Raw genomic sequence first — 16087 nt, forward strand, 5'->3', positions numbered from 1 at the left:
GCCCGTACAAAGGGGCAGCATGGCAGAGGATTTAAGAGAAGGACTCAAGAGCCAGATGAACCTGGGTTTAAATCCTGGCTCTGCCCCTTACTAGCTATAAAAGTGGTCAAATTATTTAGCTGCTCTAAGCCTCAGTTTCCCAATCTGGAAAATGAGACAATATGGGACCTACCTACCTACCTACCTCAGTATCTTTGCATGAGAAGACAATGTATACAAAGTGCCTGGCATATAATAGCACTCATTGCATATTAGTTTCTCCCTTCCCCTATGATTTACTGAATTCCTTGGGGACAAAGCACATGCCCCATCCATTTCTGATCACTTAAATGCTGGCACCTGCCCAGCACAGGAGCTTTAACACAGTCTGCTTGTATTTTGGTAAGTTAATAAATGCCACATTTCTATAACATTCTTTAGGAGAATTTAGTTCCAGGCAACTACTGTCTCATTTCTCTACAAAGCAGTGATGCCAAATATGTGTCACCCATCTCAAAGCTTTAATGGGTGCCTCTTGAAACCATGTGTTTCTTGTCTGTAGCCATTTAGGGAGAGCACATTTACAAAACAGCTCTCCTAAGTCATACCCGAAGAAGCAGGGCCTGACTCTAATTAGCCTGGGGCAAGGTCATTGAATTTCAAGGCATTTCCTTTAGAAAACAGTTCTGATGCAATCGTCACAAAACAATGTGCTTCTCTATGACAGTTTCAGATAAATATCTGGAAGCAAAAATAGGGCAAGAATCAGAATATGAACAAAAGTTTAAACTTGCATATTCAGTATTCCTCTAATGGGCCAGAGGTGTCATACATATTTTAAGAATTCTCTGGACGCCAGCTTTCCCCAAGGACCAAACTACAATAGGCAGTAATGTTATACTTTTGCAGAACACTTACTTCATTTAGGGCAAATTACACCTGTAGAAGTCAACAAAACCAAAAGGGATGCACTTTAGCCTGACATGCCCATGAGTTGGGTTATGATAAAAACTAACCTAGGACTTCCCGGGTGGCGCAGTGGTTGAGAGTCCGCCTGCCGATTCAGGGTTCGTGCCCCGGTCCGGGAAGATCCCACATGCCGTGGAGTGGCTGGGCCCGTGAGCCATGGCCGCTGAGCCTGCGCGACCGGAGCCTGTGCTCCGCAACGGGAGAGGCCGCAACGGGAGAGGCCACAACAGTGAGAGGTCCGCGTACCGCAAAAAAAAAAAAAAAAAAAAAAAAAAAAAAAAAAACGAACCTAGTAGAAATTACAGGCACTCAAATGTTCTCTCCGCCCTGGCAAATACAATATCCTTTCATTCCAAAACAACGGAGTAGAAAGGCGCCCATTTACTGCAGTTCTTGGCTGTTCTTGTGGGTGGGCTAAATCCCAACATCAAAATTATTTATTCTTATTTCCTTCTCATTCTTCCCCCATATGGACAGTGATAAATCCAACATGATACCAAGCTTGGTAACTTCTGTATTTGGATGATGCTACAGGGCTGGACAAGATCCCCACATGGAATTGCTTTCCAGCTTTTAAATTCATTAAATATTTTAATTAGCTTAATTATCCACACATTTTCATTTAAAGAGGCCCGGTTTCATAAAGGACTTCAATATTTCAATCACATCAGATGTTGTTGATGTTATACAGCAACCAAAATAATGAACTTAGGTCTTAACTCACATTCTCTCCTCTTCCTCTGCCATCCTTTGTTGCCTAACTTAATGGAATGGCCAGAGATTTTTCCATATGAACTACTCTGCTGCTGATTTTTTTTATTGGAGTATAATTGCTTTACATGGTGTGTTAGTTTCTGCTCCACAACAAACCGAATCAGTTATACATATCTCTCTCTCTCACAGACACACACACACACACACACACACACACATATTTATAAGGGTCTTTAAATCCAAGAAACATACTCATCATAGCCAACATGGGGATTTTAGTAAACAATAAGATGTTTTTCATTTGGACTTAAATTAGCAAAAATTCTGTAATTGACAATACACAGTTAATAAATGTATAATGAGGGCCTCCCTGGTGGCGCAGTGGTTGAGAGTCCGCCTGCCGATGCAGGGGATACGGGTTCGTGCCCCGGTCTGGGAGGATCCCACATGCCGCGGAGCGGCTGGGCCCGTGAGCCATGGCCGCTGGGCCTGCGCGTCCGGAGCCTGTGCTCCGCAACGGGAGAGGCCACAGCAGTGAGAGGCCCACATACCGCAAAAAAAAAAAAAAAAAAAAAAAAAAAAAAAAAAAAAAAAAAAAAATAAATGTATAATGAGAAAGGAACTCTGATGTACTGTTGGTGGAAATATAGATTTGGTACACTGACATTGATGGGCAACTTTTAGCATCTTTCAAATTTTTAAATAAAAAATTTATCCAATATTTCCACTTCTGAAGATCTCTCCTACAAAATCATTTTCTCTTCTAGTGCACTAAGATCTATATAGTAGGATGATCCTCCCAGCATTGTTTTGGAATAGCAAAAACCTAGAGATAAAACCTTAACCTCCATAGATAGCACACAGGTTTAAATTTATAATAAATCCACACAATGGAAAACTGCATGGTATTTAAATTTTTGAGTTAAATATGTATTGCCAAGGATTAGAGGTTCTAGGTGTAAATATCAGAAATATGTGACAAATCAAGTTGGAGAATAGCATATGCAGTATGAGTCTAAGTTTGAAAAATACATGATTTAGGCTATATACATATATACCCAAAGAAACTATCTGGAAGAAACTATATGAAGTGTAATGATTAGTTATCTCTGGGAATAAAATTATAAGAGAGTCTTCTATTTTGATATTGTTTGAACTTTTATTAAGCATAATATACTATTGTACTAAGAAAAATATCAAAACAATTCCACTACTTGATTTCCAAGACACAGTAAGTTAAAAAAACAAGGACCAAAAAAGTAAATAGTCATGTTTTGCTACATTTTAAGTACGAAACAAGGAGAAATAAAAAACATTGGTTTATGAAAGAAAGGAAGGAAATATCAGAAGCTAAAGAAATTACTTACAGATAGTGGTGTGTGTGACCAAGTGGAAGAAATGGGTATGGGAATTAGATTTCTTTCATTTATTCTTTTTTCTATAACTCTGAATTTTCAGTAACGTAAATGTTCTATGTATTCAAAAATAAAATTTAATCAAAAAGGATAAAGCTAATTGGGTACAGACACAAATTACTTTATATATTGAATTAACATAATCACAGAGAAAATTAATTCAAGTAATTTTTGAACATAACACTGACTATACAGATTCAGGAGGATGACTTCTAAGGACAAAAATATTTGTAAAATATCTTGTACTTTATTTAGTAGGTTTGTTGTTGGTAGTAGTTTTGGTGTGGTAGTTCTGAAATCATTTTGTATGAACTAAAGATAAAATAATTAAGTAAGTATTAATACATCAGTGTTGATGGGAATGAGGGTTCCCACTGTCAGAAAAGGAGATAAAAATATGGAATGGGTAAAGGTGAGGAAGAACCTTGTCATACTGGATTTGAATTGGAAGTATCAGAATTAAATCACAATTTTTAAAAATGATTTCTAAATACCATTTTCCACTAAAAGAAATCAGGAAAATGGCTAATTACAGAGCTGGGGCAGAAAAAGTAGGAATGTAACCCTGGCACACCTTTATGACAAAAAGCAAGGAAGTGCTGAAAGAATGATGCAGTATCAAAAGGTAACAGTAAAAATTCCACTTTAGGCTATGATGATATAAACTGGAACTAGACTAGCTTTATCCACAGGAAGCAATGATAAAAGTGGGCAAAATATATGAAGAAACTGTTTTCAGACCATTCAAGACTATGATCTCAAAGAAAAGAAGAACTCATGTGGTAAGGTCCACAATCAAACCAACTCTCCAACTGGAGACAAATCCCCAACAATGGCTCAGTGAATTGAAGTCCTAACAGCTCAGGAGTCCTGCTGAAGCTACAGAGATCAGGAAAGCTACAGTGGCTGGAACCTTAACTAAAAGAAGAGAGTTCACTGAGGGGAGCCTATAAAATCTATATGGGGGTTCTCTCTGAATCTTTGGCTGAAGATTGGGCTGAACAAGCACACAGCATGACTGCCAGTCTTTTGATCAGACTGTGACCACAACAGAGTTAATAATAAAAGTGATACTAGAGGACAAACACTGCTGGGGAATATCTTGTTAACATCTGAGCATTCAGCTAAGATTCCAGAAAAGTCCTGCTTTAGGAGAAAGAACTATGTCACAGACTATGGCCTACTCTACACCTTCCCCAACAAAGCCTAAAATCAAGTCTTAATAAGATGCAGAGGAGAGGGTTTCCCTGGTGGCACAGTGGTTGAGAGTCCATCTGCCGATGCAGGGGACACAGGGTGGTGCCCTGGTCCGGGAAGATCCCACATGCCGCACAGCGGCTGGGCCCGTGATCCATGGCCGCTGAGCCTGCGCGTCCGGAGCCTGCGCTCCACAACGGGAGAGGCCACAAAGTGAGAGCCCCACATACCGCAAAAAAAAACAAAGAACAAAAAGATGCAGAGGAGAGCGAATGGAGCCCACGTTTCAGCAAAGCTGGAACTCCTGGCTTGGGGTCTGTCCTTTCTGCTATCATGGAGCTGCCATGGAGCCCCAGGGGAGGGCAGCCTCACTGCACTGCCAAATCTGGAGGGGCCCCGCCAGCAAAACTGTGATCATCCTGGGGACCGTGGACCAACCATGTGGCTGACAGGGTCTTGGTGCTATGGCCTGGTGTCAGGTCTGAGCCTCTGAGGTAGGAGAGCTGAGTTCAGGACAATGGACCACGAGAGACCTCCTGGCGCCACATAACATCAAACGGCGAGATCTCTCCCAGATATCTCTGTCTCAACACTAAGACCCAGCCCCACCCAATGGCCAGCAAGCTCCAGTGCTGCATGCCCCATGCCAAACAACTAACAAGACAGGAAGACAAACCCAACTATTAGCAGAGAGGCTGCCTAAAATCATACTAAGTTCACAGACCACCCAAAAAAAACAACTGATGCAGCCTTGCCCCCCAGAAAGACAAGGTACAGCCCCACCCACCAGAACACAGGCACCAGTCTCCTCCACCAGGAGCCTACAGGAGCCACTGAACCAACCTCACCCACTGGGGGCAGACATCAAAAACAATGGGAACTAACGAACCTGCAACCTGCACAAAGGATACCTCAAAGGCAGTAAGTTAAACAAAAGGAGAAGACATAGAAATATGCAGCAGATGAAGAAGCAAGATGAAAACCCATCAGACCAAATAAATGAACAGGAAATAGGCAGTCTACCTAAAAAAGAATTCAGAGTAATGACAGTAAAGATGATCCAAAATCTTGGAAATACAATGGAGAAAATACAAGAAAAGTATAACAAGGACCTAGAAGAACTAACGAGCAAACAAATAGTGATGAACAACACAATAACTGAAATTATAAACATTCTAGAAGGAATCAATAGCAGAATAACTGAGGCAGAAAAACGGATAACTGACCTGGAAGATAAAATAGGGGAAATAACTGCCACAGAGCAGAATAAAGAAAAAACAATGAAAAGAATTGAGGACAGTCTCAGAAACCTCTGGGAAAACATTAAACACATGAACATTCGAATTATAGGGGCCCCAGAAGAAGAAAAGAAAAAGAAAGAGTCTGAGAAAATATTTGAAGAGATTATAGTTGAAAACTTCCCTAACATGGAAAAGGAAATAGTCAATCAAGTCCAGGAAGCGCAGAGAGTCCCATGAAGGATAAATCCAAGGAGAAACATGCCAAGACACATATTAATCAAACTATCAAAAATTAAATACAAAGAAAATATATTAAAAGCAGCAAGGGAAAAGCAACAAATAACATACAAGGGAACCCCCATAAGGTTAACAGCTGATCTTCCAGCAGAAACGATGCAAGCCAGAAAGGAGTGGCAGGACATATTGAAAGTGATGAAAGGGAAAAACCTACAATCAAGATTACTCTGGGCTTCCCTGGTGGCGCAGTGGTTGGAGGTCTGCCTGCCAATGCAGGGGATGCGGGTTTGTGCCCTGGTCCAAGAGGATCCCACGTGCGGTGGAGCGGCTGGGCCCGTGAGCCATTGCCACTGGGCCTGCATGTCCAGAGCCTGTGCTCCCCAACGGGAGAGGGCACAGCAGTGAGAGGCCACGTACCGTAAAAAAAAAAAAAAAAAAAGATTTCTCTACCCAGCAAGGATCTCATTCAGATTTGACAGAGAAATTAAAAACTTTACAGACAAGCAAAAGTTAAGAAAATTCAGCGTGACCAAACCAGCTTTACAACAAATGCTAAAGAAAGTTCTCCAGGCAGGAAACACAAGAGGAGGAAAAGACCTACAAAAACAAACACAAAACAGTTAAGAAAATGGTAACAGGAACATTCAAAGCGATCACTGCCTTAAATGTAACTGGATTAAATGCTCCAACCAAAAGACATAGACTGGCTGAATGGATACAAAAACAAGACCCATATATGCTGTCTACAAGAGACCCACTTCAGACCTAGAGACACATACAGACTGAAAGTGAGGGGATGGACAAAGATGTTCCATGAAAATGGAAAGCAAAAGAAAGCTGGAGTAGCATTTCTCATATCAGAAAAAATAGACTTTAAAATAAACAATATTACAAGAGACAATGAAGGACACTACATAATGATCAAGGGATCAATCCAAGAAGAAGATATAACAATTGTGAATATTTATGCGCCCAAAAGAGGAGCACCTCAATACATTAGGCAAATGCAAACAGCCATAAAAGGGGAAATTGACATTTACACAATCATAGTAAGGGACTTTAACACCACACTGTCACCAATGGACAGATCATTCAAAATGAAAATAAATAAGGAAACACAAGCTTTAAAAGACACATTAGACCAGATAGACATAATTGATATTTATAGGACATTCCATCCAAAAACAACAGAATACGCTAAGTGGTCATGGAACATTCTCCAGGATAGATCATATCTTGGGTAACAAATCAGCACCTGGTAAATTTAAGAAAATTGAAATTGCATCAGGTATATTTTCCACAATGCTATAAGACTAGATATCGATTACAGGAAAAAAACTGTAAAAAAAATTCAAACACATGGAGGCTAAACAATATGCTACTAAATAACCAAGAGATCACTGAAGAAATCAAAGAGGAAATAGAAAAATACCTAGAAACAAATGACAATGAAAACACGACAACCCTAAACCTATGGGATGCAGCAAAAGCAGTTCTAAGAGGGAACTTAATAGCAATACAATCCTACCTCAAAAACCAAGAAACAGCTCAAATAAACAATCTAAACTTACACCTAAAGCAATTAGAGAAAGAAGAAGAACAACAACAGGAACAAAAAAACAAAGTTAGCAGAAGGAAAGACATCATAAAGATCAGATCAGAGATAAGTGAAAAAGAAATGAAGGAAACAATAGCAAAGATCAATAATACTAAAAGCCAGTTCTCTGAGAGGATAAACAAAATTGATAAACCATTAGCCGGACTCATCAACAAAAAAAGGGAGAAGACTCAAATCAATAGAATTAGAAATGAAAAAGGAGAAGTAACAACTGACACTGCAGAAATACAAAGGATCATGAGAGATTACTAAAAGCAACTCTATGCCAATAAAATGGACAAACTGGAAGAAATGGACAAATTCTTAGAAATGCACAACCTGCCGAGACTGAACCAGGAAGAAGTAGAAAATATGAACAGACCAATCACAAGTACTGAAATGGAAACTGTGATTAAAAACCTTCCAACAAAGAAAAGCCCAGGACCAGATGGATTCACAGAAAAATTCTACCAAATTTTTGGCGAAGAGTTAACACCTTTCCTTCTCAAATTCTTCCAAAATATAGCAGAATGAGGAACACTCCCAAATTAATTCTACAAGGCCACAATCACCCTGACACCAAAATCAGAGAAAGATGTCACAAAAAAAGAAAACTACAGGCCGATATCACTGAAGAACATAGATGCAAATATCCTCAACAAAATACTAGCAAACAGAATCCAACAGCACATTAAAAGGATCATACACCATGATAAAGTAGGGTTTATCCCAGGAATGCAAGGATTCTTCAATATACACAAATCGATCAATGTGATACACCATATTAACAAACTGAAGGAGAAAAACCATATGGTCAACTCAAAAGATGCAGAAAAAGCTTTCAACAAAATTCAACACCATTTATGATAAAAAATCTCCAGAAAGTAGGCATAGAGGGAGCCTACCTCAACATAATAAAGACCATGTAAGACAAACCTGCAGCCAGCATCACTCTCAATGGTCAAAAACTGAAACCATTTCCACTATGATCAGGAACAGTACAAGGTTGCCCCCTCTCACCACTATTATTCAACATAGTTTTGGAAATTTTAGCCACAGTAATCAGAGAAGAAAAAGAAATAAAAGGAATCCAAATCAGAAAAGAGGAAGTAAAATTGTCACTGTTGGAAGATAACATGATACTATACATAGAGACTCCTAAAGATGCTACCAGAAAACTACTAGAGCTAATCAATGAATTTGGTAAAGTAACAGGATACAAAATTAATGCACAGAAATCTCTTGCTTTCCTATACACTAACAATGAAAAATTAAGAAAACACTCCTATTTACCATCGCAACAAAAAGAATAAAATACCTAGGAATAAACCTATCTAAGGAGACAAACACCTGTATGCAGAAAACTATAAGACACTGGTGAAAGAAATTAAAGATGATACCAATAGATAGAAAGATATACCATATTCTTGGACTGGAAGAAGCAACATTGTGAAATGACTATACTACCCAAGGGTATCTACAGTTTCAGTGCAATCCCTATCAAACTGCCAATGGCATTTTTCACAGAATTAGAACAAAAATTTTCACAATTTGTATGGAAACACAAAATACCCCGGATAGCCAAAGCAATCCTGACAAAGAAAAACGAAGCTGCAGGAATCAGGCTCTCTGACTTCAGACTATACTTCAAAGCTACAGTAATCAAGGCAGTATGGTACTGGCATGAAAACAGAAATATAGACCAATGATACAGGATAAAAAGCCCAGACATAAACCCACTCACATATGGTCACCTAATTTACTACAAAGGGGGCAAGCACATACAATAGAGAAAAGACAGTCTCTTCAATAATTGGTGCTGGGAAAACTGGACAGCTACATGTAAAAGAATGAAATGAGAACACTCCCTAACACCATACACACAAATAAACTCAAAATGGATTAAAGACCAAAATGTAAGGCCAGACATTATAAAACTCTTGGAGGAAATAATAGGCAGAACTCTCTATGGCATAAATCACAGCAAGATCCTTTTTGACCCACCTCCTAGAGGAATGGAAATAAAAAAATAAACAAAGGAGACCTAATGAAACTTAAAAGCTTTTGAACAGCAAAGGAAACTGTAAACAAGAAGAAAAGACAACCCTCAGAATGGGAAAAAATATATGCAAATAAAGCCTGACAGGATTAATCTCCAAAATATACAAACAGCACATGCACTCAATGTCAAAAAAACAAACAAACAACCCAATCAAAAAAATGGGCAGAAGACCTAAATAGACATTTCTGCAAAGAAGACATACAGATTGCCAAGAGGCACATGAAAAGATGCTCAGCATCACTAATTATTAGAGAAATGCAAATCATAACTACAACGAGGTATCACTTCACACCCATCAGAATGGCCATCATCAAAATATCTACAAGCAATAAATGCTCGACAGGGTGTGGAGGAAAGGGAACCCTCTTACACTGTTGGTGGGAATGTAAATTGATACAGCCACCTTGGAGAACAGTATGGAGGTTCCTTAAAACCTGAAAATAGAACTACCATATGACCCACTAATCCCACTAATGGGCACATACCCTCAGAAAACCATAATTGGAAAGGAGACATGTACCACGATGTTCATTGCAGCACTATTTACAATAGCCAGGACATGGAAGCAACCTAAGTGTCCATAGACAGATGAATGGATAAAGAAGATGTGGCACACATATACAATGGAATATTACTCAGCCATAAAAAGAAACAAAATTGAGTTATTTGTAGTGAGGTGGATGGACCCAGAGTCTGTCATACAGTGTGAAGTAAGTCAGAAAGAGAAAAACAAATACCCTATGCTAACACATATATGTGGATTCTAAAAAAAAAAAAATGGTTCTGATGAACCTAGGGGCAAAACAAGAATAAAAGTTGTAGATGTAGAGAATGGACTTCAGGACTTGGGGAGCGGGAAGGGTAAGCTGGGACGAAGTGAGAGAGTAGCATTGACATATATACACTACCAAATGTAAAAGAGATAGCTAGTGGGAAGAAACTGCATAGCACAGGGAGATCAGCTCGATTCCTTGTGATGACCTAGAGGGGTGGGATTAGGGACAGTAGGAGGGAGATGCAATAGGGAGGGGATATGGGGATATATCTATACTTATAGCTGATTCACTTTGTTATACAGCAGAAACTAACACAACATTGTAAAGCAATTATACTCCAATAATGATGTCAAAAAAAAAAGAAGAGAAAAAGATCCACTGGGGAGAAAAAGATTAGAGATTGATTCCCACAAAGTTATAGATGATCAGGATATACTTTGGGTTTTCCATTGATCTACTCTGACAAAGCATACAACTAAGCACAAAAAGTTCAAGATTAGTAATTGAACTGCTACTAGAACAAACACCAATATCCTTTAGAGGAACATAACAGAATTCAATATCTCTACAACATAGTACCTACAAATTCCATTACTCAATAAAAAACACTTGAAATGGAGAAAAAAAGTAACCCCCATCAAGTCAATCCAAAATGTATCTAAGATTACCCACTGTGTGCCAGCAGGACTTTGCATCCTCTTGACCACCAGGGACTATATTTTTCTAGCTGATTAAGATATCTTGGTAGCTCTGCAATTTTCCTTCAAACACCAGATCACTGAAAAGTTGTTTTATTATGGTCATCCTCCAGATGTACTCACTGCAAGATGACCAAATTTGGGTTCAGAATTTAACATACCCTCTCATCAAATTGGTCATCCTATTCCTTTCCCTTCCCTGGATATAAGAATATCCAGGCTAGGAGAGCTGAATTCCAATAATTGCCTAATACAGCTCACATTTTTATGCAGCAGCAGTAGTATCAGCAAAAGCAAGAAAAAAGTAAAGTGGACAGGTTAATCCCCCCAAAAAATTAAGTCCATGTATACCCTAGAGACATAATTTTTCAGGTTAGACAAAATAGTTAAATAGAAGCCCTGTGTGATCTCTCCTTGAGAGTTATTTCCCCACCCATCCTATTAGAAATTAATTTTAGATAATTAGAAGTCCTCTACAGGCTGTTTCTGCCATCAGCCTTTGTCAAGATATTAGCCAATTCCCCGCCATAAAGATTGACACCTTTAAGTAAAGCAAACCTACTTCTCATAGAGTAGACTTTCTAAATGACCTTATCTATTTAGTCCTAAATTTAGATAATGCCAGTGCTGAAGGATCTCATGAGTTTTCTGTGAGGAAGATAACAAGCCTACACTTTGCCAATCAGCTATAATCCTTAAAATTAGATGCTGTGCATTTTAGTATGTTGTAATGTAACCAAGCCCTAGACGCAATCTCATAGCCATCTTTGCTGTTTCCCGATCCAGGTTGATGATTGGGCTTACCAAATGTGCATGGGCATTACCTAAAAGAATAACCTGTGCTGTAGCTTCTAAGAATTGCATAGCACCCAAAACCAGGAGGTTTTTTTCAATATGTGCCCAGAGTAGATTTAAAAAAACAAAACAAAACAAAACAAAACAAAAAAACCTTGAGTCTTATTATTTTTCCTGATTGGCAAGTACAGAAAAAGAAACTTCCATCACTTGGACCTCTGTCTTGTGCATAAGGAGGTACTTGGCATAAGTATTTGTAGGGATCTTAGTGAAAAGGGTTCCTGTCTATAATGAACTGCACAGAAATCATTATAACTGGTGTCACATCTGGCACTAAACAGTTATAAATGTTAATGAGCAAAGGACACAATCATTTTTCATTTTTTGACTTGAAGGAAAGAAAGGAGGGGAGAAAAATAAAATTTCTAAGTTCCATTGGCTATTCCACAAACAACTATGCAAGTTTAATCCAGATCTCTTTAACTGGCAAAGGCCAAAGGACCTCACAGACTGTATGAAACAAAATTTTATACTCCATATTTGCCAGAGTAATTTTATTGTTCTTCAAACGATAAGGCCAACTCTAATAGGACCATCATAATGAGAGCGCAAATAATTATTTTTCCTACATAAAACAGTAATATTAAGAGGATTGTAGGGGCTAGGATGGGGGTTATGATGAAAGTGGCGAAATAAGGCAAGAGTGAAAACAACTGCTCCAAAGGACCCCCATCTTCATCAGCTATGTGCAACTTAATGTGTCTTTTATCCATTCCATGCTTGGTTTTATTTCTGTATTTTTTTTTTTTTTTTTTTATTTATTTAGGGCTGTGTTGGGTCTTCGTTTCTGTGTGAGGGCTTTCTCTAGTTGTGGCAAGCGGGGGCCACTCTTCATCACGGTGCGCGGGCCTCTCACCATCGCGGCCTCTCTTGTTGCGGAGCACAGGCTCCAGACGCGCAGGCTCAGTAGTTGTGGCTCACGGGCCTACTTGCTCCGCGGCATGTGGGATCTTCCCAGACCAGGGCTCGAACCCGTGTCCCCTGCATTGGCAGGCAGATTCTCAACCACTGCGCCACCAGGGAAGCCCTTATTTCTGTATTTTGAAGTAAAAAACAAACACTACACACACAGACATGCACAAACCAACATCAACCTATTAGTTTTCCCTTTCTATTCCATATACAATGTAAATAGAAGGAGGAAGGCATAAGAGAAAAGACCAACTGTATTCAAACCATTTCCACTGCCCAGACCTGTACAAAAGGATTTGTTCCAATATTACAATTGCTATATATCCTAGGAGGTAGCTGAGGGTAAACAGATGGGGAAGAGGAGACTGAAACAATTCAAATACCTTCACTCTAAGGGGAATATCTCTTGGGGTAATGTTTCTTTAATAAAGCTCACTGCAGATATGACACCACTTGCCTACACTGAGAAGACAAAGCTAATAACCTGTAATAAGCCACAAACAGTCTCATACTTGATAAGAATAAAGGGGCAGAGCATTAAAATGTTGATCTTTAAAGGGCATCTGCACATCAATGATAACTACATCTGTGTGTGTGTGTGTGTGTGTGTGTATATATATTTTTAAACAGCATCCCTCCTCATAAATAATAAGGAAACCAAGAAAACAAGACAGCATACGTAGGTAGCAACTTGTTTTTGTTTTCCAGATTGGATTTTACTTGAATTAAGCTATCATAATATAGATGGCTTTTTAAATTCTCAACTTTTTTTTGCTTTCAGATTCTGCTATAGATATTATAACATAACCAAGTGAGGAAAATGGGATCCAGTCCAACAGGCTACATCGCTAGTAAGTAATATCTCCAAGTATTTTATTTCAGCAATAATCAATCTGAGCCAAGACTGAAAGTGAAAATGTGACTTCAAAAGTAAGGCAAGGAAAGACAGCCACATAAAATAGGCCAAGCTGGAGATATTATAGGTAAAATATTACACACAAATACAGCGGAAAGAGAGTCACAATATACAAAAACGTGTTAAAGACATTCATAAGTATTTAATGGGGGAGAAAAAGCCAATATATTCCCCTACCTTTACCATTCAAGAATCCTTTGGACTTGAGTAGTGTTACTCTATTATATAACCCGTGACCCACTTTTGTGAAAGATTTATTAATATACTATCAATTGAAGAACAATACTATTCTTTAGCAATTTCAATTATCAAGTATTCTCGTCTTAGAAAACAAACATTAACCAAACTCCAAGCTCCAGCCAGTATTTATTGCTTTGAAAAATAGGCATGTACTTTATTGCCTGGGTTTTAGACTTAATGAGAAATTAAAGAGCATACATTTAAGTCTAGGAAGTAACTGAATTAGAAGCCAGCAGAAAGCCCCATCCATAGTCTTTTGTTTTCATATACCAATACATTCCTCAACGTCTTACTGGAATGATTACAGACAGAAAATCAATTCTTAAAATCTCATGCATGATTTGTAATTATAGCTAAAATGTATAATCAACGCTGAAAGACATATATATCCAAGTGTTATTAAACAATGATTAAGCTTTGATTGGGATATCTACTGGCTACAGCTAATCTCTTAGTACATCATGGTTGCCTACCAGACCACCATGTTCTAAGAATAGATATTTATTCTCAAGAAATTCCTCTTCAGGCAATTAGCTAATATTTCCAAACTTGGAAGCTTTAAACCTCTGCCTGTTAGGGATTTGGTACAAATGTGAAGATGTGAGGAACTAAAGCTCACTGATATTTGTCAAAAACTTTCATTTTAAACTGTAACACTGCATATGCAATTAGGAGGCAAAGAATATATACTTTTAAAGGTTTCCTGTCTTCTCATTTGCAAATGTTTGCTCCCAGGTGTATATGCACTAGCAAATGTAACCAACCCTAAGAAGGCCCTTAACATTTTATTGTCCACTGAGAGTATATTGCCACTGAAGTTGAACAAAATTCCACTGGTTTCCCAGCATTTTGTCAGTGGTAGGCTAAAATCTCATTTTTACTTTGGCTACTCTCCAACATAGCTGGATTACAAGTGCTTCTGTTTAAAGATATTTGTAGTTAAAGACACAGATGCTCTCTAGATGCTCACAAAAGCATATATTTTTGAACAAATCATGAGAAGTTGCCAGCAACTTACCAGAATTTCTCTTTGACACCATCTTCAAATTTGTGCTGACTACAGAACAGACCACAAGGGCCAAAAGAAATGGTGGCTTCATTGTTCACTTCCCTTGGCAGCTGAAAAGTCAAAAAAGGATATGAAGTTTGAATAACAGATCTTGGCCTCAACAAAGCAGCAGCTATAATTTCACATACCTTGAAGACACATTACAGCAACAATGACATTTTGGTGATTTCTGGCTTTATTTTTATGCAAATGGAAGAAAATATGAAAGTTTACAATTGCATCATGTCAAAGTTCCTTGCTCAGAACTTTCAATGGTTTCCCACTGGATTTAGAGTAAAATTTGAACCCCCTCCATTAGACTTTCATGGGTCTGCAGGTAGGGCCCCTGCTGCCTCTTTGATCTTATTCCACAGCACCTTCCCCCTTGTTGGCTATGCTCCATCTACTATGGACATTGTATTTGTCCCTGGAACATGCCTTAGTCATTTCCTCCTCATGACCTTTGCATTAGGTCTTCCTGCTGGAATACTCCTCCTCACTCTTCACTCACATTCATTAACATTCTATAGGTTTCAGTCCCACAAAAAGGCCTTTCCTGACTACCCAATCTTAAAGTCTCACTCTGTCATTCACTAGCTCACCTCCTTGCTTTTTTTTATTCATAAGACTGATCAGCACTTACAGTTATTGTGTTTATGTGACAGGAAGAGATTTTACTCAACTTTGACATTGATGGTGTAAAATCAGCAGCACCGAGCCTTAAATAATTGGAATGAAACTGTTCCGAAATGAAAAATAACTGAGAAAAGTATGGAACTGAGATATTGTTAAGACCCCCCCAAAAGGTAATAGAATTGACTAAAGCACGATCATTGGTAGGCATTTGGGGAAAAAACAAAAACGTTTTTAAGTGTTTATTCCATTGAGTTAAGACTTTTCAGTAAATCGGTTCCTATATGAGGGCTCATTTATAATTCTTTACAAATCAGAATATAAGAACTACAGAGGTACATTGGGTACATCATAAACCCAAGATAGAAAAATAGCAAAGGGGACCATGAGGGTGAAACCACAGAGATCCCTGAAATAATGGATGGAAGCAAACCTGAATGGAAAGACAAAAACAATCTCTGGATAACATTTAAAGATCCAGAATTCCATATAATGATTTGTTTTCTGAATAATTGGTTTGTACCTAAAAATGCAGAACCTTACCCAGAATGTAAGAGTAACAGGATGATATCAAGTGTTGGGTGGGATCCTCTTTTCC

At 38.5% G+C, this 16087-nt stretch overlaps 1 protein-coding gene across 1 annotated transcript in view; it reads right to left on the reverse strand.

Moving 5' to 3' along the window:
* IL1RAPL2 (interleukin 1 receptor accessory protein like 2) overlaps positions 1-14908 on the reverse strand; it is a gene marked incomplete at both ends in the record, with an annotated part of 1061106 nt that extends 1046198 nt beyond the window's left edge. The window contains one exon of the mRNA XM_081222617.1: positions 14827-14908. Coding sequence (XP_081078743.1) covers positions 14827-14908 — 82 coding nt within the window. The remainder of the gene's footprint in view (positions 1-14826) is intronic.
* Between the last annotated feature and the right edge of the window lie 1179 nt (positions 14909-16087).

This window comes from Mesoplodon bidens, assembly GCF_964165515.1.
Source record: "Mesoplodon bidens genome assembly, chromosome: X".
NCBI lineage: Eukaryota > Metazoa > Chordata > Mammalia > Artiodactyla > Ziphiidae > Mesoplodon > Mesoplodon bidens.